Source organism: Macaca nemestrina, chromosome 4 (genome assembly GCF_043159975.1).
Source record: "Macaca nemestrina isolate mMacNem1 chromosome 4, mMacNem.hap1, whole genome shotgun sequence".
NCBI lineage: Eukaryota > Metazoa > Chordata > Mammalia > Primates > Cercopithecidae > Macaca > Macaca nemestrina.
The window spans coordinates 105790445-105815738 of NC_092128.1; the positions used below are offsets into that span (position 1 = coordinate 105790445).

The 25294-nt window shown below is 35.4% G+C and overlaps 1 protein-coding gene across 1 annotated transcript in view; it reads right to left on the minus strand.

The window, feature by feature from the left end:
• The window catches only part of LOC105475859 (T-box transcription factor 20), a 58397-nt gene that overhangs the window by 14877 nt on the left and 18226 nt on the right, over positions 1-25294 (minus strand). Inside the window, exon 6 of the mRNA XM_011731408.3 lies at positions 20422-20498. Within this exon, the coding sequence (XP_011729710.2) occupies positions 20422-20498 (77 nt within the window). The remainder of the gene's footprint in view (positions 1-20421; positions 20499-25294) is intronic.

Consider the following 25294-nt stretch of genomic DNA (forward strand, 5'->3'; position numbering starts at 1 on the left):
CTTTCAACTTATGTCTTTACACAGAAAGCATATTTGATACAGGCAGCATATAATCAGGTCTTACTTTTTAATTCAAAGCAATCTCTGCTTTTTGAGATATTTAGTGCATTTATATTTAATGTGATTATTGATATAGTTAAGTTGAAGTCTGGCTATTTGTTTTCTATTTGTCCCATCTGTTCTTTGTTATATCTTTCCTCTTTCTTGCTTTCTTTTGGGTTTTCTTTAAATGATTTCATTTCATATCCTTTGTTGGTTTATTAGATATAACTTTGTTTTGTTATTTTCATAAATGACTTAGGATTTATAGTAAATATCTTTAAGTTGTCACAATCTGCCTTCAAGTGATATTAAATCTTTCAAGTTAGTATAAGACCCTCAAAATAATATATTTTCATTTCTCCCTTACAGCCATTGTGCCATTCTTGTCAAACATTTTATTTTTTACATAAACTCTATTCTAATTGTTATCATATTTGTTTAAAAGGTTAACTATCTTTTTAAAATATTTAATTAATAATAAAAAATTAATTTACTTATCCATGTAGTTCTTATTCCTGTGCTCTTCATGCCTTTGTTTACATCCACATTGACATCTGGTATAATTTTCTTTCTGGTTGAGGGACTTCCTTTAACATATCTGTACCACAGTTTGCTGGTGGTGAATTCTTCGCCTTTTGTATGTCTGAAAAAATCTTTATTTTGCTTTTGTTTTCTTGAAAGATATTCTTGCTGGGTAAAGAATTCTAGTTAACAGAGTTGATTTCTCTTTCAGTACAGATGATCCCCAACTTGCAATGGTTCAGCTTACAAATTTTCAGCTTCACAATGGTGCAAAAGCAGTAGGCATTCAATACGGTCCTCGGCTTATGATGGTGTTATATCTGGACTTAGACACTTTTGACTTATATTTTCAATTTATGATGGGTTTATCCAACCATGACCCCATTGTTAGTCAAATAGCACCTGTTCTTTAAAAATGTTGCTTCACTATCTCCTCATTTACTTTGTTTCTGATGAGAAATCTGTTCTCATCCTTATCTTTGTTCCTCTTATGTAATATGTCTATCATTCTCTGGCTGTTTTAATATTTTCTTTATATCACTAGTTTTGTGTAATTTGACTATAACATAATTTGGTATTATTTCTTCTTGCTTTTTGAGCTTGGGTTTGTTGGGCTATTTTGGATTGTGTTTACAATTGTCATTAAATTTGAAAAATTTTTAGATTTTTTTGGGGGGTATATTTTTTGTCCCACCTCCCAACTACCTTTAAGGTCTCCAATTACACAGATATTAGGCCACTTAAAATTTTCCCACAATTGACGTGCTTTCAATTTTTAAAAATTTATCTTTGCTCCTTGTGTTTCATTTTGGATAGTTTCTATCACTATGTCTTTCAAGTTCACTAATCTTTTCATCTGCCATGTCTAATCTGCCAATAATCCCATTCAGTATATTTTTCATTTTACACACTGCCATTTTCATCTTTAGAATTGTGACTTTGATTTTTGGTAAATCTTCTACATCTCCTTAATTTCTGGAATGTATGGAATGTAATCACAAAAAGTGTCTGAATGTCCTTGTTATTAATTAGAATAGCTATGTGAGTTCTGACTTAATTTCAACTGATTATCTCTTCATTATAGGTCATATTTTTCTGCATCTTTGCATTCCTGGTAATCTTTCATTAGATACGAGGCATTGCCAATTTTGTCAGGTACTGAATTTTTAAAATTCTATTTATAAAGACATAAATATAAGACATGTGTTGAGGTTTCTTTTGGGATATAGTTAAGTTACCTGGAAATAATTTGATCCTTTGGGAGTTTGCTTTCAAGATATTTTAAGTAGGACTGGAACACTATTTAGTTGAGGGCTAATTTTTCTTCACTACTGAAGCAAAACCCTTCTGAATACTCTACCAAATGCCTTCTAAATCACAAGATTTTCCAGTCCAACTGCTTACAACAGGCATTATCTCTTGGCGAGCACAAGGTACTGTTTGTTTCCCCCTAATCTTTTCAGGTGCTCTTCCCTGCAGCCTCTGATAGCTTCATCATATGGATTCCCTTAGCAAATTGCAGCTGAACACTCAAAAGGGATCCTCTATAAATCTTCGGAGTTCTTTAGGATCCTCTGTAGATCTTTGAGTGCTTTTTCCATGCAGCTTTCACCTCTCCTATTGTCCTTCCTATGAATTCTCACTGTCTTGGTCTCTGCAAACTCAGCTCCAACCTCTCAACTCAGGGAGTCTGGTGGACTCTGCCTGTATTCTTCACCACTGCCCTCATTTGTTTCCCATCCCTCAGAGATTATTGTCTTTTGTTGCCTGATACCCAGTATCATAAAAAGCATTGTTTTGCATATTTTGTATGTTTCTTAGTTGTTTCAGGCAACAGGGTATATTCGGCCTTTGCAGCTTTACCTTTACTAAAAGCAATGTCTCTCCAGGGGAACTTCCAAAAATTCCAAAGCCGACACCACACTCCATACCAATTAAATCACAATCTTTGGGAGTGGGACACAGGCTTCAGTAATTGTTAACATTCCCCCCTGGTGATTCCAATGAGCAGGCAAGTTTAGAAATGGAAGATAGATGTGTGGATGGATACTTTTCACCATATACTCCTGTATAACTTTTCAATTTTTGATATATGTATTATTTATTTAAAATTAATTTCACATTACAAAATGAGACTGTGATAACCCACCAATGAACAAAAACAAAATAACTGCTGGTCTAACACTGGTACTTTGGGAACCTATTATGAGTTGGTTAAAAAATATAATTATGCTGATTTTTAAATCAATGTAATTTATGTATGGTAAGCTGTGCAATATTTTGGAAATATCTTGGGCTTTAATTTCACTTATCAAATGCATGAATGAATAGATGAGTAGGTGGATCATCTACAACCATTTTCACATTCTGGCTTTGTTACTTTCTTAACCTCTCTTCATCTGCAAATTGGGGAGCATAACATCTGCCTCATAGGGCCACTCATTCATTGAAAAAAAGGTATTGAGTCACTACTATGAACAAGGAATTGAAGAGATAGCAAAAAAAAAAAAAAAAAAAAAAAAAAACCCTGTCTAATGAGTGATGAGGGTAAAGAGAAAACTGGGAGTCGGGGTGAAAAGTGGGGGAGAGAATAAGAAAAACATGCAGTATATTAGATGTTGATAATAGTGCTATGGAAAATAAAAATAAAACAGAATAACAATAAGAAGCATTACTATAAGGATTAAATCAGCAAATGCATTTGAATTATCTAAAATAGTGTCTGGCACATAGAACTGACAGTAAATTTAAGTGCCTTTAAACATATATCTAAAACAGGCAAAAATATTTTATCCTCTTAGATTATATTTTTTCCGATTTATTCTACCTGTCTGTATAATCCTAATTCAGACTAATGTGGTCCAAAAAAGAGGATTTTTCTCAGTGACTGAATGCTAAAGTCGGTGGAGAAATTGACTAGAATATTACTCGCAGTTCTATTACAAAACTATATCTGACATCAAAGAGAAATGTTAAGCTTTAGTGAGTCCATTATCACTTGTTTAAAAGTGTAACCTATTTTTAAATATCCCTTGAACAGACTTACTGAATCCCATGAGTTACGCTTGTTGAAGTGAAAACATTTTATCATTCACTGAGAGGTACTGGTGAATATATTCAAAGCAAAAGTTAATGGGGAGGATAATTTGGCATAACATGGACCCTAATTAATTTACCAGCTGCCATATATTTTAATCTTTATATACAAACACCTGATAATGTTGAAGCCCAGCAGCCTAAACAGCTGATGTTATTTACTCACAGGCTTAATTTACTACAATACTAGAGAGTGACTATCTTTTGAGGTCATTAAGAAGAAAGTCAAGTGAGCTGAGCAACCCCTAGTAACACGACAACTATAACATACATTCAAGCTGATGTCCTTTAAGTCTGAACCATAAGTCATATTAACAAAATTTTACATGAACATAGGAAAGAATTAGGTGCTGGTTGTTTTCACATGCAAAGGAACTTGTTTCAACATCTTGGAAGGTATTTTTTTGTACATTTATAAAGGATTTGCTGTCCATGGGCCCAAATTCTGGATGGTATTTTTCTAAGGGGTATTCCTCTTCCCACAAATTGCATATAACTACTAAATTCATGCGCTTAATATTTTTTTTAGAAAAGAGTGTAATAGTTACATCTCTAAAAAGCACACTTAATAAGATCATTTAAATATCTTTCACATAACACACACAAGACAAATAATTTCACAAGTAATACAGTGAAACATTATGAAACATTTTGCTTTTCTATAAGAACATTATATTCATTTTTCCCTGGCTAGATCACTGGTATCATTACTTATGCTAGTCTCTAGGAGGGGAAAAAGAGGGATTTTATTGAAATGATTTACTTGTGTCAGGCCTGGAAGTGAACTGAAAGCAATGGCAGTTCTTATATAAAGGACGGCATAATTGAATTATTGCCTTTTAAGTGATTGAAAACAGTGGTGCATATCAGGGCCATCTCTTCGAAGATGTTACAAAGAGAAGTCAGGCCATGTTGTTTACTTTATGTCTAATCCCTGTTTCCAGCAGAACGAAAAGTGCAAAGAATTTGTTTAGCCTAGAAGCCCACTGTGAGGATTTCTAAAATGCTGTACCCTGAAAAGTGAGGATGACTCACCAAACAGGTCAAGTGATTTTGGTATCACAAGCTATGACAGTATCTTGTAATGCTAGTTCTGTCACATCCCAATGGAACAGACTTACCTTTGGATTTAGTAGACTTTTAGTAGTTTTAGTAGACTTACCTTTGGATTTAATAGGTAGATAAAATGGGTACTGTTATTGAAAGTCAGTCTTTCTAACATCTAATGCTAAATATTTTTTCTAGGCAAAAAAAAGTGCATCATTACCTTATTTGATCTTTAAAACATCTCCTCTGACTACTTTGTAACCATCAATTTCAGAAACAGTACACGTCAGAGACACAATCATGGCCAGAAAATTGGCAAAACAGGATCACTACAATGATTATCGTGCTCTGCCAAAACATTCAGAACCATTTGAAGTCATTTGGACTATTTATTCAAACTCTAGACAAGCAAAACCAGCACTCTTATCAGTACTGAAACCGGTTGCCCTTCCTCTATCTTTGAAACTAAAGTGCAAATTTCTGAATGCTCAAAAAGCAAAACTTTCCCTTCCCCTCACATTCTCCTTTGCAAAACCACTGTTCCTAACACAGTCCTCTTTTACTGCAATTACTAGATTGATGGCAATTATATGTTTTCAGGTCTGTCTCCACTACTACGCTGCTGGTCCTTGATTGAAAATAATAATAATACTTTCTTGATCTAGGCAGATCTCAGACTAAAGTCTGAGAACTAGAAGCACCTGGAGGGTTCATCAAAGGACAGATTGTCAAGCACTATCCTAGAGTTTCTGTCTCAGTAGGTCTGGGGTGTGGCCTGAGAAGGTGCTTCTCAATATGTTCCAGGTGCTGCTGATGCTGCTGAGAACCACTGCCCTAGTGAAGTGGTTAGGGGCATGTTTGCTGGAGCAAGTCTGCATATCTTGAACCCTGCCCAGCTACTTGCCAGCTGTGTGCTCATGGGCAAATTACTTCACTTTTTCATGCCTCCCTTTTCTCATCTGTAAAATAAGGATATCAATATGATCAAGTTCTTAGAGTTACTAAGATTAAGTGAATTAATACACAGAGAGCTTAATTGGTACCTGACACATAAGTGCCAATAAATGTTTATAGATAACAAAATTAAACTATCTTTATTGTTATTATTGAGCATCAAGATCACGTGTTCCAGAAGCTGCTTACATGATCATAATCATTTTAGATGAACTTGAGACTACCAGTCTCTATAACTTGCCATGCTTTGTTTAAACCTTCCTTCCTTATACACGCCAGAGACGAAATTAATATTAAGTGTTATTTCAATTTACATTTCTCTCCTAAATATAGACCTGGCAAAACTGTGTTCAAGGAGAAAATGTCAAATCCATTAAAATCAAATATAATTTGTAAAAAACAAAATATATAAAGTTGGTTTTGGTCATTAATTTGTTCATTTTTATGTCACATCTTACTGAGACTGTAAATAACTCCTTGTCACAACATTTTTCTAAAGATTGATGCAGATATATTATAAATTACTGGAAGACAATGTATCAATATTCATAACTTCCACAAAATACTTAATAAATGAAAACTTTAGATAATACAATTTAGGAGGTGTTATAAATCATTAATTTAAATTTGAGAACTGAAATATACAATCCATTTTGGAAAAACAAAATGACTCTAACTTAATCTTTGAAAAAGCTTTTAGGTTTTAGTTTATTTCTAATTATTTGACTTAATCTTATTGATTTTTCTTTTCAGTAATATACATTTCTGGTTTTGTATTATCATTAGAAACTTAAATAAGTAAACTGTACCACTGAAAAAACCCAAAAACTATTATGCTTAGTTTTCTAAGTTGTATGACTATGACAACCAAATAAAAAGTGTGACAAAGTACAGATTACTCAGCTCAGAAAAAACATCAGTAAACTGTGAGGCAGGCAACAAATATTCTTCATACACAGATAGAAAGAAAGACACAGCAAGAAAAAAGGGATAATTTACAACCATAAGTTAATTGTGAATAACTCTATCAAACTCACTGGTCTGGCACCTTCAGTTCATACCATTTTATAAAATAAATGCTTCCTCTAAAAAGCTGTGGATAAATGAGTAGCATTTTAAGTGCAGAAACACATCTTGCTAACTAAAAAATTTTGTGGTGACCCCTTCTATAATTTGAAAATAAATTAGTTCTGTTTAACACCATTCCTTCTTTCTTGCTATTGCTGTCAACGGATTTTGATTTTATTAAATTAACATACTTTATTTAAAAGCAGACTTTTTTTGAGATAGAGTTTCGCTCTTGTTGCCCAGGCTGGAGTGCAATGGCACAATCTCGGCTCACCGCAACTACCACCTCCCCGGTTCAAGTGATTCTCCTGCCTCAGCCTCCCGAGTAGCTGGGATTACAGGCATGCACCACCATGCCAGGTTAATTTTGTATTTTTAGTAGAGACAGGGTTTTTCCTTGTTGTTCAGGCTGGTCTCAAACTCCCGAGCTCAGGTGATCCACCCAGCTAGGCCTCCCAAAGTGCTGGGACTACAGGTGTGAGCCACTGCGCCCGGCCCAAAAGCAGACTTTAATCTGGCTACCAAACAAATCTGCTTCCATTATATGCATGCAGACTTTTATACTAAGTCTATCTTTGCTAAAGATGTAAAGAAAATTCTTTCTTTCCCAAGAAGCTGTGCATTCAGATTCTTTATCTATATCTGGGCTTTGGCATCTTCTATACAGTAAGCAACTTTTATAAAATAAAGACGTGGTGGAATGGATTAGATGATCTTGAAGATTTACTATGGTTTTAACGATTTATAAATCTGTAAATATATAAACAAAACTAAACACTTTAAAACAGCTGTTTTGAAAAATCCCAGTACTAACTGCAAAAAACCTGCAGTTCTAGACCCATGTCTTCTACTATTTGTGTGGCACTGGGCAAATCACTTGAGCTCCTGTGGCCCTAACCGCTGCATTGTTATAATGACAAGGATAAACTAGGCAACTCCTGAATTTCATTCTAACTTCAAAATAAATACTTCCTAGAAAACCAATTAATTGTAGTCTGGAAGTTTAAAATCAAAATACCAGGGTATGCTTTAGTATATAATTTTAAAATATGTTTTTACTATTTATTTTATATGTGAGAAAGAATAAAGCACATACTAATAATTAAATATAAAGTTATTTCCATTTTTACAGGATTGTAATATTATAATATGTTGCTCTATTTTCCAGAAATAAAATTCACTCCTTGAGTTCTGTCTCTTTGTTCTGACATCTATTATAGTCTGAACATTTATGTCCCCTGAAGATTCATGTGTTGAAACCTAATCACCAATGTGACAATATTGAGAGGTCAGGCCTTTGAGAGGTGACTAGGATGAGAGGGTGGAGCTCTCATGAATGAGACTAGGGCCCTTATGAAAGAGCCTGAGGAAGCTTACTTGCCCTTTCCACCAAGAAGGCACCATTTATGAAGCAGAGTGCACGTCCTCACCAGACACTAAACCTGCCAGTGCCTTGCTCTTAGACTTTCCAGCCTCCAGAGTTGTAAGAAATAAACGTTGCTTAGAAGCTACCCTGTTTATGGTCTTTTGTTATAACAGCCCAGATAAACTAGGATACATCTAAGCACCATTGTATTCCTGGATCCCATCCCTCCAAGCAGAGGGGATGCAGCTGTCCTCCTCTGTCTCAGAAGCCTAGTCTGCTCTGTGACTCCTCTTACAGAATGTGGGTCTCAAGGGGAACACTGTGGGTTAGTGGGAGCAGGGGGCAGCAAACGTTTTTCTGTAAAGGGCCAGATAGTAAATATGTTAAGTTTTACAGGTCATATGGTCTCTGTCAAACATACAACACTGTCATCATAACACAAAAACAGCCACATACAATACTTAAACAAAACAAAACAAAACAAAACAGAACAAAAACAGACCATGTTCCAATAAAACTGTATTGTTAAGCAATAGAATTTACTTTCATATTATTTTCACATGTCAGGAAATATTACTTTAAAAAACTTTTCCAACCATTTAAAGAGGTGAAACCCATTCTTAGCTTTGGGCTGTACCCAGCAGGTGCCAGGCTGCAGTTTGCCAACCCCTGCTCTAGGCTGTTTACCTGATTAGATGTGTGCCCCACTGACCCTGCACTGCTCCTAAGGAAACATGCTTTGAAAACTCTACAACCCAACCCAATGCTGTGTTAGAACCAAACACCACTTTCTTTCGAGCACCCTAAATTATTATGAAAGACCCAGGAATTATTCACAAACCATGAACTTCTTTAGCAACTACGCCAAAATATTTACTTCTTCATTATGCTGACGTAGATCAAATTTCCCACAAATTCCCAGAATATTAGATTTGCAACTTGCTTTCCTTAAGTCTCCTTCCTCACCTAAACTAATAGAGAACACTTGAGCTCCGAACAAAAAGGGCCATATCCCACTGGGCTTATGCCCAAACTTCATGTGTTTGAAAGTTTTATTCAGTGCAAGTGGTTTTAAAATCACTTTTATAGAGACTTTCAGTATGAATCTTAGACCAATAGGGTGATATAAGCCTTTATATTTAATTCCCTGACCTACTAATATGAACAAGAAAACAAGAGAAACTCAAGAAATGAGGGAGGGTGCCAAGTATATATTACAATATTTCAGCCACACACAGCTAAGGAGCAAGGGCAGCACCAGTCAGCATGCCATCCATCAGCACGTAAGGAAGAAAGATACCTGGGGTGGAAACAAACAAGGCTTCTGTTGGAACTTCATCAAAACCCCAACTTGGAGTGAATGGGGTTAAAGATGAAAGCAGATCTTTGAGCAGTTCTTTTGTGAACAGGTTCCTACACAGCTGAAGTCTAGGAGGAAGGAATCCCACGGCAGCCCTCCCAGCCAGCATATGGTGTATTTGGCACACTGAACAGTGTGGGCCATCACCATCGCCAGCTCTGGAGGGGGACATGAGGCTGCTGTGCTGGGTGAGGGAACCAGCACTGCTCCAGCTGGTTTCTAGCTGCTGAGGCAGAGAGGGTAGCCACATCAATGGCAAGTCAACACTCCTTTTTCAGAAACGACTTCCTTATCTATCTGTAACAACTTTCTAACTTAAACAGAATTTCCACATTGGTAAAATAACAATAAATGTGTTGCCCCTTCTTCAGTCTATACCTGGAAGATCTAACAAACAGCCTCAGGCTTTTACTCAGAATCAATTTCAGCTCCTAATATTAAACAGACATTCTATTCTACAGATGAGCTAGAGAAAAATAATTGGACATTACAAAATATTCAACAGTTCAAAAGAAGAAAAGTCATTAACAGAGCAGAACAAATGACTTCTTCTGAAGCAGATTTATTGCAAGAAACAGAAGGACACATTTTAAAATCTCTAATTTGTGCTTTTAAAATTTTAGTAAGATTTAAGAAGACCCTCTATTAATAAAATAGGGACAAGTAACCATTTGAAAAGGAAACAATCTGAGCATGTAAAATTACACTTAGAAATAACACAACAGTAATTCTCACATTTTAAAGGAACTCGGTAAAGGCAGAAGACAGAATATTAGATGCTGCAGAAAACAGAATCAGCAAATTAGAAGATATAAGAAGTTCTCCCAAAATTCCGAGTAAAAATCTAAAGAGAGAAGATAAATGGGGCATAGATTAAGGAGATGCAACATACGTTTACATTAACATTAAGAAGATAATTTCTAAAGGATGATAAGAAAGACCAATGAATAAAATTCGAAGTCCAAGATTATTTAAGCAAAAATGATTTGTTGAGGGAGGAGAAGTACAAAAAAAATCTCTATTTCCTATTGTATAGGACAACAAAATACACACTTTCAGTCTTGGCAAGAAAAAAAAAAAAAGAGAAATATCAAAAGAAAAAGAAAAGAAGAAAATTTCCCTGAGATCAATTAAGACTTGAATTTTCAATTGAAAAGGCTCAATTATATTTAAATACTAATAAAAAAAACTACAACTGAACAGATACTGACACAATTTCTGAATTTCAAAGATTGAGAAAACGTTCTAGAAACATTTTATCCAGACAGAGAAGAAAAAGTAAGTTTCCAACGGAGAAAGACAATGGGTTTGGTATCTTTTATTCCACAGTACTTCAAAACTAGATAACAATACTTAAAAGGAAGGTTGAAAGAGTTCTAGGCAAAAGGACTGTGGCTCTAGTCAGGTTCATACATAATGGCAATGGAGCCTCTCAGTTATGCAAGAACTCATAAAGAAGATGACCCACTTATATCATTCCTCAACCAATTACTCAATGTTTACCAACAACTGACAATAAAGTCCGAACACAATTCCAATAATTGAAGAGAGTAGAGAAGAAATGAGCAGTAAACAATGAATATGCCTGCAAGTAAATTTAAAATAATTGCGGCTAATCTATCACAATCCTGATGTTCATTAAGAAAATAATTTAAGAAAGATGATAAGAAAGACCAAGGGCTAAAAATCTGATTTTAAGTCCCAGATTATTTAAACAAAAATTACTGGCTAAGGGAGGAGTAGTATCCTATTTGATAGGATAACAAAACATATACTTTAATTCTTGGCAAAAAAGAAATTGAGAAATATCAATTTTACAATGATGTTCTATTAGAATTTAAGGGCAATAATTATTAAAAAGGAATATAGTGAACATTAGAGAAAAGATTTTGGTTTCAGATTAACTAAACTGGGTTTAAGGTTCAGCTATCACAAATCATGTGAATTTAGATAAATTATTAGCATCTTGAAGTTTTCATGATCTCATCTACAAAATAAGAATAATAGTTTCTTTGTTAGATGATTTTTTTTGAAATAATATATATATATATAGCCCATTATCTGACACATGGCACATGTGAGTGTTGGCCATTATTGTTAATAATAAAGGGAAGAAAACTCGATAAATATAACAAAAGACAGAAAAAATAAATAAAAACTAAAGCCAATAGCTATATTAAACAGAAAGCAGAAACGGTTCAAAGAAACACCACCAAAAATATCAGTTGTCATAATGCTTGAAGCTGGGTTAAGTTTTTCTATTGAAAAATAAAGACCCTTAGATAAGACTTTAAAAATACAGCTACTCTGTATGCTGTTTTTATAAAGACACATCATTCACTCACTCAACAAATATTTGGATGCTCACTGTGTGCCAGACACCATTCTGGGATCTGGGGATATGGTTAGGAAACAAAATACAAAGGCTTTGACCATTCAGATATGCAGGGCAGCACAATCCAGTAGGAAGGTTAAAGACCCTTGGGCTGGGACAGGCCTCGCCATATTCAAGAGATGTAAGCAGGTCTGTGTGGTGAAGCCAGCAAGCAGGGGAGAGTAGAGTTCAGAGAGGTAACTGGGACAGGTGGGGTAGATTCTACAGAACCTTTGAGACCTTGTCTGGACTTTAGATTGTACTCTAAATTAAAAGGTGAGGAATTGGAGGGCTCTGAGTATGAGTGATGTGATCAAATTTCCTTTCTTTGGGAAGATTATTCTGATGGCTGTATTGAATAAAAATAAGGCCAATATTGAATGAAGGCCAATAAGAGTGGAGGCGGAGAGATCAGTTAGAAAATTAATGTAATAATCTAGGAAAGAAAGGACAGTGGCCTAGATCAGAGTGGTAGCAGTGAAGACAGTAAGTAGTTGGACTCCTCTGGACTAGAAGGATTAGTTGACAAGATGAGTTAATTGTTTGGATGTGTAAAATATGAGAAAAAGAAGAGTCAAAGATGACTCCAAGTTTTTTGGCCAGAACACTGAGAAGGATGCGGTTATGAGCAGCTACGATGGGAACAGTAAGGGAAGAGGTGGTGTGGAGGAGTGTGGTTAGGCAGCCAGGTATAGGTATGTGAAATCTGAGGTGCTCTTAGGGGGACAGGGAAAAGTAAAAGCAATAGCCAGTCAGATATTTGAATCTGGAGAGACCAGAACCAGAAATGTAAGTTCAATAGTCATCAGCATATCATGGTACTTAAAGGCATAAAACCAAGACACAGCACCCAGAGACCAGATGTAGACTGAGAAGTACAAGGACTAAGGTCTGGAACACATGGTGTTTACAGACGAAGGAGATGAGGAAGAATCAATGAGGGACGTACAGAAAGCATGGTAAATGAAGTGGAATAAAAAACAGAAGACTGAGTGGTCTAGGAAGCCCAGAAAGGAAAGAGGGGAGAATGAACAACTGTGCCAAGGGCTGCTGACAGGCCAAGGAAGATGAGGTCTGAGAACTGACCACTGGGTTTAGCAACGAGGAGGTCACTGGTGACTTTGACAAGGGTGGACTAGAGGGTAGTGGGGATGAATGTCTCAGAGGCAGAGTAGAAGACAGAAAGGGAGGGAAAAAATGGGAAAAGCGAACATACAAAACTTTTTCTGAGGAACTTTAAGGAGTGGATAACTGGGAAAGTCAGCAATTCAAAAGACAAAGGGGTCAAGAAAGGGTTGTTTCTTCTTAATGAAAATGACAGGATATTGATGAGAGAGAGAATATTGCTGTAGTCCTATAGATTTTTAAAAATTAAAGGGTAAACAAAAGAAAGCAAAAATTTAAAAAGGGTAGCCATATAAGATTAAAGTAGAACTTGAGACAAAAACAATTACGTGGGACAGATATTAACACATATTTGACCAATAAACAATGGAACAGACTAAGAAAGTTGTTAAAGTAGTATTCCCCAAAAGAATACTGCACCCAGGTGAATTTATGGACAAGATTATAAAATCTTCAGGTAAATGATCATTTCTTTGCTATTCAAACTGATTCTGACAATAAAAGGAAGGAAAATATTTCAATTAATTTGAACAAATTAGCAGAAACCAATACCAAAAACTGACAAGAGAAGGTACAAAATCAAATAATTGTTTTGAGACTGATACAAAAGGTCTTAAATAAAATATAAGTAGTTTAAATCCAGTAACTTAAGAAAACAGATAAAAATCCAGGCAGGAATATAAGGATGGTTCAACATAGACAATATGACTATATTATAATGTCATTTAAAATTTTAGAAAAGGAAATAATCTCAATAGATGTTAAAAGATCATTTAGTATAAATTCAATTAATGTTAAGATAAAAATCATTAACTTAGGTATGAAAGTTATTGCTTTGGTATAATAAAGAATATTCTTCTGAAACCAACAGCCACCAAAAACCATACATAATGAATCAAGAACAAGACAAAAATGCCAACTATTATTATCTTTCAATGGCGTCCCAGAAATTTTAATCAGTGTAATAAAACAAGAAAAAGATTTTTAAAGTATAACTATTAGAAAGGAAGAGATAAAATCATAATTTTTGCAAATGAGATAGCAATTTAACTAGAAAACACAAGAGACTAAAATGAAAATTTATTAAAACTGATTTTTTAAGTTCAGTAAAATGGCAGAATGCCAGACACATAGGAATCAACAGCTTTTTGCAGACTAAATTAGGCAGATTTCTAATTTAAAATTCTATTTACAAAAGTAAGCACCTCCAAAAAATCTCTCTAGTGTTTTCCAATGAAAATGTAATGTGAGTCACATATGTAATTTTAGATAAGCCCAGTTGCCACATTAAAAAATATATATTAAAAATACATTTTATATTAAAACACAATAACCCAAATTATTATTACAATATATCTAATTGATATTTTTAAATGATTTTTTTTCATATTGAGTCTTCAAATTTTAGTGATTTTTGGTAGTTAGCTAACCTGTTTGTGTGTTTGCCACACTTAACAGTGTATTTCACATCCTCACTAGCCACCTGTGGCCAGCAGCTATTGTATCAGACAGAGCAGCTATCATAGGCCTAGATGTGTGCCTAAGAACATCTGTGCAGAACTTACAAACTCGAAAATGGCAAACTGCTACATAACACAGGAGATTTCAGAAAGAGGACAAACATATTACATATTCATAGATGAGAATAGGAATTTGTGTCTTTGAATACTGATATCACTGTTAAGATATCAATTTTCCCTCCCAGGTTGTTATATAAATTCAACACAAGTCTAAGCTAAATTCCCATAACATTTATGTAGAAAACCTGACAAAAGGATTTCAAAGACTGGAAGCATAAAGATCAAAGACTATCAAGAAATTTTTTAAATGACAAGTAAAAAAAGATTGGAATTTGCCATATCAGATATTTAAATATCAAGTATTTACAATTTAAGAAAATTACAACAATATCATACTGGCAGCTCAACAAACAGACTGTAAGAACTAATATGCATAAGAATTTGGTACAGCATATGACAAAGGGAGAGTGAAAAATAAGTGGGAAATGAATACATTAGTCAATACATATTCATAGTATTCAGGCCACTTGTAAAAACATAAAGTTATATGTCTATTTTATAATGTTCACCAAAATAAATACTACACAAGTCAAAGGTTTAAATGAAAAACTAAAAAGCAGTAAGGTGATTAGAAAATCTATAGTAAATGTTTTTATTATTTTGGAGTGAGAAAAGTTTTCTAGGATAGAAATCAAAGAACGAGAGCAACAGATTGGTGATAAAACCATCTATGTACCAAAAGCATAAATAAAAAGCTAATTTTCAAACTGGTAAAATGATTCCAACATACATGAACAATAAAATACTAATACCCTTGATACATAAGTAGCTTTTATAGCTCATTTAGAGAACAAGGTGAACAATCCAAAAAAAAAAAAAAAAAAAAAAGACCTAAGGACATAAACAGGCCAATTCCCAGGAGAAAATACAAATGTTCACCTATGAAACTGGCAAAGATGAAAAGACGATGATCATGTCTGACAAAGGCATAAAGGAATGGGTAACTGCTGTGAACAACCTTTCCTGAAGGAAACTTGGCAGTATGCATAAAATGCCTTAAAAACACATACAGTCATGTGCCACATAACAATGTTTCAGCTCACAACATTCCATGTATATGACAGTGGTCCCCTAACATCAGAATGGAGCTGAAAAACGTCTATCACCTAGTGACATCACAGCCATCATAATGCAGCAGCATAACACGTTACTCACACGTTTGTATAAAGTACATCATACTTGATAGTGATAACAATGATGTTACTGGTTTGTATATGTACTATGCTATAATTTTTATAATTATTTCACGGTGTACTCCTTCTACTTATCAAAAAAAAAAAAAAAGTTAACTGTGAAACAGTCTCAGGCAGATCCCCTGGCAGGTATTCCAGAAGAAAGCATTATCATTACAGGAGATGTGTGTTATTGCCCCTGAAGACGTTCAGTGACAGAACATGTGGAGGTGTAAGACAGTGATATTGATTATCCTGACCCACGGTAGGCCTGCTGTGTCTGATGATGTCTTAGGTTTTAATAAAAATGTTTAGAAAGTAAAAAAAAAAAAAAAAAAAAAAAAAAAAAAAAAATTGAAATAACTTACAGAATAGGGATATAAAGAAAAATGTTTTTGTACAGTTGTACAATGTGTATGTTTTAAGCTAATCTCTTACAGGAGAGTCAAAAAGTTAAAAAGTTTAGAAAGTAAAACAGTTACAATAAGCTAAGGTGAATTTATCCTTAAAGAAAAATATTCTTTATAAATTTGGTATAGCCTAAGTGTACAGTGTTTATAAAGTCTACAGTAGTGTACGGTAATGTCCTAGGCCTTCGTATTCACTGACCACTCACCCAGTGCAAATTCCAGACCTTCAGCTCCATTCATGGTGAGTGCCCTATACAGGTGTACCACTTTTTATGTTTTATACTGTATTTTTACTATGCCTTTTTAATGTTTAGGTTCATAAATACCTACCCTTGCATTACAGCTGCCTGCAGTATTCAGTACAGTAACATGCAACACAGTACGGTTTGTAGTCTAGGATCAATAGGCCATACCAAATAGCCTACGTGTGTAGTAGGCTGTACCATCTGGGTTTGTGTAAATACACTCTATGATGTTTTCACAATGACAAAATCTCCAAACAATGCATTTCTCAGAAAGCAGCCCTCCTGTTAAGTGACTCATGACTATACATCTTTCCACTTATATGAGGTACCCAGACTAGATAAATTCATAGATGCAGAAAGTAGGATACAGATTACCAGGGCCTCAAAGGGACAGTAAATTGGAAGTTACTTTAATGAGTACAGAGTTTCTATTTGGGATGATGAAAACATTCTGGAAACGGATAGCAGTGATGGTTTTGCGACATCATGAATGTACTTAATGTCACTGAATTGTACACTTTAAAATGGTTAAAATGGTCAATTTTATGTTATATATATTTTACCACAATTTCTAAAACCTCTATTGCATGGCTATGAAGTTTATTAAACCATTCTCCTATTATTGAATATTTGGGTTCTTTTTCCAAATTTTTTAACAATTAACAATAATACTATGATTTAAAAAAAAATCCTTTGACTCAGCATTTTAATTTTGTGGATATTTATCTTACGGTAATAATTAAGAAGATGTATAAAGATACGTATTTTCCTCCTGGCACTATTTGTGACAGCGAAAAATCAGAAACCTAAATAACTAATGCATAGGATTAGTCAAATAAATTACAGCACATAATGGAAAATTAGAAAGCCAATAAAAAGTATACTGCAGATATATATCTATTTATATTAAGGGGGAAAATTAAAAATAATATAGTTGGCAAGATAAACTTTAAAGGAAGTAAATGTTCACACATGCATAAGAAAGTATCTGAAAGAATATATAATGGGTTTTGCCAGCGGTCATCTCTAAGAAAATGGGGTTTCACTGCTTTTTTATGCTCTTTTTCTTACTTGTCCATATTTTCTGATTTTTTGGCAATGCACACAAACTCTTTTAGTAGAAAGAAAAAAATTAATGAAAGAAACTTAATTTTGAATACAACATAGATAACTCCTCCCAGTTATTTTTCCTTTCTCAGAAGTGTACTGGACGAAGTTAACCGCACCTCCCCCCAAAAAAGAAACACAAAATGACTGTCTAAAGCTTATTATATGAAACCAGCCAATAATTGTTTCCCCAATCTGAGAAACTAGACATTAGATTATATAAAGATATCCCTTTGGGCTTTTGGTTTGCTTCCTGGTTGACCATGGTAGGTATATTACAAAGCAGTAATGAAAATACTTTCTATTTTTGCCAGTGAGGTGGGTTTTCTTTTAGAAATGAGAAAGACGATGTCCCTGAAGAGTAAGGCTACACACAAAATGAGACATTCAAGTACCTCAATGGAACCTAATAAGATTAGAGCAAGAAAACTAAAACACCTTTAAGAGTATCCCAAAAGCTTGTGTAGCTGTAGAAGGATTAAAACTGTGAATTTTGAGGTACAGGCAAACAGATCCAATCCTAAAGGCATTTTTGTTTGGGTGTCCCACACATTAAGTTGTAAATCTGAAACAGGAAACTTGAAATCATTAAGGTCACATATTTATAACATCATATTCAATTAGGTTAGAAAAGTGCAATATCTGTCATCATGTCATAAAAAGATGTGTTTTTCTCTCAGATCTCTTATAAAGAAAAGCTCCCTATATTGTTAAGGATAGGGCTGTTTTCAATCAGTTACAAGGAGCAATTCAATTACTAGATGGTTTAGTGCAGTAACTGACTCCAGACTAATTTAATTTCTTTAGGTCTCTAAAGATCAATTGATCTGATTTGTCCCATCCCCAAAGGCTGTTTATGAAAAATTCAGACTTAAATATCTGGAAATGAAATCCAAAACCTCGGCCAATTTCACACTACTTAGGTCATCTTGCAAACTTTCAGCTAGTCATGTAAAGAGTGCTGTCTTTGCCCTCAGACCATTGAAAGCTACTTAGCTTTGTGTACATGTGAGTGCTCCCACATCAGGATGCTTATTCAATAAGTGGAAAATGTGGCCGCATGCATCATCAAATCTGCCGTTCTAAAGAGCAGTCAGACTGAGTACCTCCTATCTTGTAAACCCATGTGCAACTACAAGGCTATTTTTACTCTAGGAGTAGTTTATTAAGACTATGAAACATAGAGTTACGTGGGATAAAAGTTGTTAGATGAAATGCTCATATAACAAGATGAAGAACTTGTAATTATTTTACATTTTTAGATTTATAAAATGCTGTCATAAATGCCAGTTTATCTGATTCTCAGAATAAACCTCTGAGGTGAGCAGGGTTATTTTTTCCATTTTCTAGATGAGGGAACAGACTCGGAAGTCTGGTGACTTCTTCAGGGTCACTCACCCAGGAGAAGGCAGAGGTGAGACTCTAAGCCCTAACTTTTTTTTCTCCCAATATATCGTACGTACCCCCATGGTCTGAGACAGAAAAATATGACACACACTATAAAAGCAGATCACTATCACCCCACTGCATCACTGTCTCCATTCTTACTTCATACCTGAATAAAACTGAGAAAAAGTTCACTTAGAACAATCCCCACTGCATAAACCCACTGCAGCAGGGCTTCTGGCCCTCAGAAACAGGAAATAAAGTCATGCCTAAATGAAGTTGCCTTTTGCAAGTGGACTCCTTTGTTACCCCCACTGCTGGTAGCACATTCTCAGTGACTTGTATCCCACCTAATTTGAGAGTTACCACTTGCCTTCTCTCTGCACTTTGCAATGGATTTTCAATCACAAGCTCAAGTTTCTTTTCTTGATCTCAACACTTTCAACCAACTTGTCAAGTTCTCCAACTATTTAATCTTTCTTTTCTGCTCAAATCCCATAGTTCCTGCCCAACATTCAGCCTCTCCTGCTAGCTCCTCTGTTTCCCCACTGAGCCTCTAAGGCTGTTCCCCTAAATCAAACCTCCACCTCACATTCTGCCATTTGGGAAGGCTTAGGAAGGCTGAGACAGGGGTTGTTAAAATACGTAATTATCTCTTAATTTGAGTTGCCAAGATAGGTTAGACAGAAGTGCTGAGGTCAGGAGATGTGGCTATGTGGGTAACAAAGAGTGCAGCAGAAATGTGCAGCAGTTAGTAGGGAAATTACACAAAGATGTAGAGATAATGTAAATCAGTGGTTCTGGTGGCTAGGGAACTTCCCTGGTCAACCAAGACATTGGGCCACATAAAAGAATTAGTGTGTTTAAGAAGTACAAATAATCAGTCAGGTTTAAAAGTCTTCTCTTTGAAAAACAATTTTTGACGTTCACACTGGGCAAAATATGTATCTCCATATAGTAATTACTTATCACCTCAATGGTCTCAAACTGCATGAACCATTTTAATTGAGTAAAAAGTAGGGTAAGTTACAGGCACATGATTTCACTTGTCTTCTTAGAGGTCCTGAGGCCTGCCTGATGTCTCTCCTATTAAATATAAGCAGTCTACTATATTGGTAAAATTATGTGACCTTGAACTAAATTACATCTCCTTGTTTTAAAATTCCAAACTACCCTTACACTCTTTGTGTTAGCAAATATATCTACTTGGGAAGGTAAAAGGCTATCACGGTTCTGTTTCTCTACAGACTGCCACTCATTGAGACATGAAGCTTAAGAATATCAAGAGCACTAAGTCTTTAATAACAACAAAGCCCTATTTTTTATAGTAGAATAAATGTCCTGACCAAAGAAACTATTTCACTCAGAAATTAAGCATATAATAGATCCAGTCACAGTAGCTGTCAGACTTAAGCAGTTGCATATGTACCAGGAATGGGGCACAGAGAATAGAAGACTATACATAGTAAGGTTATGATTCTCTGGTGTCGAAAGGAGTGTGTTGTTACAAACTCCCTCTTCTCTTGATCTTATCTGAACAAGAAAGTAAACAGAAAATTCTCATTACCTCTCAATGTCAGTGAGCCTGGAGGAATCCCGGAATCCTTTGGCAAAAGGATTGCTGTCTATTTTCAGCTTCGTTATCTGGAGAAAGAATGGGTACAAAACAGTATCATTTCTGAGGTCAAGGAAGTAAAATCAGAAATAGTTTGTTCATTCTCTATAGCACACCAAGAATATCTTAATGTTTCTCAATGTCGTGAGAAGGGTGGAAAGTGCTACACATGTTCACGAGGGACAAATCCCACCCAGGTGGGATGGGAGGGGAAGGTCTCATAGAGGAGGTATTAAGGACAGGCTGGAGGTCGACAGATAGATACAATTAGGGATGGGAGCCTTTGAGGCAAAAGTAGATGTGAACTGGGGTGTGTAGTATTTAATATATTATATAATATGTCAAAGGCTAGGGCTGAACTGAGGAATGGGAGAGCCACCTAAATGGGATAATTATGCAGAATTCCAGCACTGATAGGGAACAAAAGTAAGAATGCAGTTTCATTTGACTTGGTGACATCTTTTTTAGTACTGTGAGTACATATACATACCATAATAGATAAAAGGTAAAATGGCCAATAATAGCCTCATGTTCAATATGATATTGATATACATGACATAAAGCCTTCTGAATAGAAATTTTCTCCTATTTCCCTTTCCATTTGACTCAATCAGAATCAAATTAGTCCATCTTTTGTTATCCTTCCATGAAATGTTATTTATAAATTCTATGTTTTTATGGAAAAATACATTCTAATAATAATCACACTCTGAAATATTAAATGTCCATGCTGTGGTGTTCAGAATTCCCATAGTACTACTATTAGTGTAGAAAGATCCATGAAATTGTATGCACCATGCCTCTGAAGGAGAATACATTAAGTGGCAATGAAAAAATACAGGAAACACTGATTAAAGGATACTCAACATGGAAAATACTGGAATTGTTAGAGTTGAACGGAAGCTGAGAGACCGTCTAGCCCACGGTCTTATCCGACAGATAATCACACACAAACTCAAAGAGCACGAGGGCCAAGATTCAGCTGGTCAGTAACTGAATTAGAACCAAGAAAACCTTTAAGGAGTCATAGCTTCTCAGTATCAAAATTAGAACCCATGGTCACCTTTAGAGAGAAATGCATGCTAAAGATTCTTAACATGGGGAAAAAAAGTTACAGGCATGTCTTCTTCTTTCAAAGTAAGGAGTACACAATCTAAACAGATAGTTTGAAATACCTCTTGCCAGGCCGGGCACTGTGGCTCACGCCTGTAATCCCAGCACTTTGGGAGGCCCAGGCAGGCAGACCACAAGGTCAGGAGTTCAAGACCAACCTGACCAACATGGTGAAACCCCGTCTCTACTAAAAATAAAAAATTAGCCTGGCATAGTGGCATGTGCCTGTAATGCTACCTACTCAAGAGGCTGAGGCAAGAGAATCACCTGAACCTAGGAGGCAGAGGCTGCAGTGAGCCGAGATCACGCCACTGCACTCCAGCCTGGGTGACAAGAGCAAGAGCAAGACTCTCTCTCAAAAGAAAAAAAAAAAAAGAAGAAGAAAAGAAATACTCTTGCCAAAAAGCAACTTCCTCCCCAGTCGGAGTATATCTATAGAACACTTTAAACTGTTAACACATGAGGAATTTCTTTTTTCATTTCAAAAGAAATGTGGTTTTTTTTTTGTTTTTTTTTGTTTTTTTGGCCAGGCGCAGTGGCTCACGCCTGTAATCCCAGCACTTTGGGAGGCCGAGGCGGGCAGATCATGAGATCAGGAGATTGAGACCATCCTGGCTAACCCGGTGAAACTCCTGTCTCTACCAAAACCACAAAAATTAGTTGTGGCAGGCGCCTGTAGTCCCAGCTACTCGCCAGAAGAATGGAGTGAACCCGGGAGGCGGAGGTTGCAGTGAGTTGAGATCACACCACTGCACTACATCCTGGGTGACAGATATAGGCTCCGTCTCAAAAAAATAAATAAATAAATAAAAGTAAAAAAATAAAAATAAAAATAAAAAAATAAATGTGTTTTTTTTCTTTTTTATGGTTTCTGAAAGTGATCTAAACCAAGGCACAAGCTGCAAAGAAACTATTTATGCATCGCTTAAAATGAAACCCCCCATACTAACCCAGCCAGAATGACTCCTCTGTCAACAACACTGGCAAATTATAAGATTAACTCTTTGATAATATTAATTTTAAAAAACATTTGCTCACACCTGTAATCCCAGCACTTTGGGAGGCCGAGGCGACCAGATCACAAGGTCAGGAGATTGAGACCAGCCTGGCTAACACAGTGAAACCCCGTCTCTATTAAAAATACAAAAAAATTAGCTGGGCATGGTGGCTGGTGCCTGTAGTCACAGCTACTTGGGAGGCTGAGGTGGGAGAATGGCGTGAACCCGGGAGGGAGCTTGCAGTCAGCCGAGATCCTACCACTGCACTCCAGCCTGGGCAACAGAGCAAGACTCCGCCTCCAAAACAAAGCAAAACAAACAAAAAATATACATTTGCCTCAGAAATGCTCATTTTTAGCCCATGAACATTCACTGTCGAGCAGCTAAAGAAAATAGCTATGCTACGGCATTGGTAAGGAAGTCTTGTTTCATCCACTCATTCCGACTAGGACTTGTTTTTGAAGGTCAGTTTTGGGAGGGAAGGAGAAAATATTTTTTTGTTTGAAATAAATTACAAACATCTTCTAAAGCCCAGGCAATCAATATAGTGTACGATTACAAATATCAACAAGATTTTAAAATCCTCCAGGACATGAGCTATGCCTCTTTGTAATGAACAACTATATATAAAATACGTTCTACTTCTGAAGGGCTTTATAGTTCATTAATATGCTTTCACAATAATTCATCAGCAATTAATGAGGATTAATCACCATGCACATGCACTGCGCTAGATGTCGGGATGACACGCACAGCTAATCAGAGCTGGAACTGGTTCTAAATGTTGTTAAAGAAGGTGGCACCACCTCCAACACACAGTTAGAGACATTAAGGGCGAATCAAACCCACAGGAAAATTTCAAACTGAAACTGTGAGGTGGAGCAATAAAGGTAAGGCTGCCTTTAAATAGCACATTTATAAAATTGAAAAGTAAACAGGCTTGCCAATGGATAAAATTTTCTACATATAACAGATAATATATCTGATGAAAAAATCATTTTGAAAGAACCGTTTACAGTCATCTCTCTAAGACATAAATATATCAAGCTTTTTCTGAGTCTTTACAAACGAAAAGGGTAGAAGGTATTACCTATCTGTTCTAATGATTAAAGATGGACTTTTGACATATTTTATCTCTGAAAAGAATTCTGAAAATCACATTTCTTGTTCTTTTTTCAAAAGATAAAGATATTGGTTCAGAATATGATTGAGAAGTTATCTTAAAGTCTTCAGTGCTCTAATACCATAGAAAATACATACTCTCAAAACACGTGTTGCTCAACTGATGTGTCACCATATCTAATAATACTGCCATACTCTGAGCAAAGGAGTAACTTAAATTCAACGTGAGTTTTCAGATTTCTTCGAATTTTCTCTCATTATGAGAATTATCTACTTCGAATATCATTTTAATCCAACTTTCATAATTCCTAGGAGTATCAGTGGAAATTTCTTTACATTTTGATATAATTTCAAACTTCAGGAAAGTTGCAAGAATAGTACAAGGTGCTCTTATACACCCAGATTTATCAATTAACTACAGCAATGATTTAATTTTAGTGTACTAATTAGAAAAAGAATTCAAAACAATTACTTTCTCTATTTCTACTTAATCTAATTCTAGGGAAAATGATTGCTTTTGCACATGAGAGCAGAAAAAACCTGAATGGATTTATTATCACTAAAATCGTATGGGAGTTCTGGGTTGATGCTACATATTTCTGAACAGCTTTTATGGGGTATTAATAATTAGCAGCACAGAGATTGTGGATTAAACTTCTTTGTGAGCCCACCACGTTCCTTGTAGCCCACTGTCACTAGACTCTGAATCTACTAGGGTGTCTACAATAAGAACCCCACAAATATTTGTTGAGCTTTACCTCAAGAACAAGCACAGTCAGAAATATGATCTCACCTTTTCACCAATTATGAACTAAGTGAAACCATGAATTTACAGGAAAAGTATTTCATTTTTTAAATTTAAAGATAAAATAATTTTTAAATAGCAAAATTTTAACATTCTAGGTAATCATACATTTTAAAAGGTCAGACGTAGAGTTTATGCCACCATATTTAAATAAAGGCCAGTAGCTATAAAGAAATTCATTTTTTAAGGTGTAGTTTTACATCTCTTTATGAAATGTGGGATAACTAAAAAAAAAACAAAACACTTGAGAAGTGATGAGAAAAAGAAATTGAGTTACAGACAGTGATTTCAGTTGGACAACATTTCATTCATGTCCGAAGAGAGGATGCCTGCAGCTTGTAATGCTGTTGAACAAATCACCTGTATCAAACGTAATCCTAAAAGAAGTATCAAAAATAAATCAGCTACCAAACATTGTAATGTACAGAAACCAGAGGTATGGCTTCTTTATAACTCAAAAGTTCTTAAAAGCAGCAAAGTTTCTCACTTCATCAAGAGAAAACACTAACAAGCATGGTTAGTAGTATGTGCTTAAGAAATGCTGCTGTTTAGTGTGGGTCTACATATATCCAAATTACTAATTCAGTCTAAAATACAACCCTGCTTTTTCATGTATTATTTGCAATTCCTAACCAGAATGTTCACTCTTTTGGCATCTCTATTATCTTTAAACAAATGTGTGGAGGGCAGATTGTGACACTACCTGCTGTGCAAAAGAGAAGGGGACCTTTTGCCGTGGTTATTCTGTATAGTATCACTGGACTCTGAATCCAGCTAGGGTTCCCAG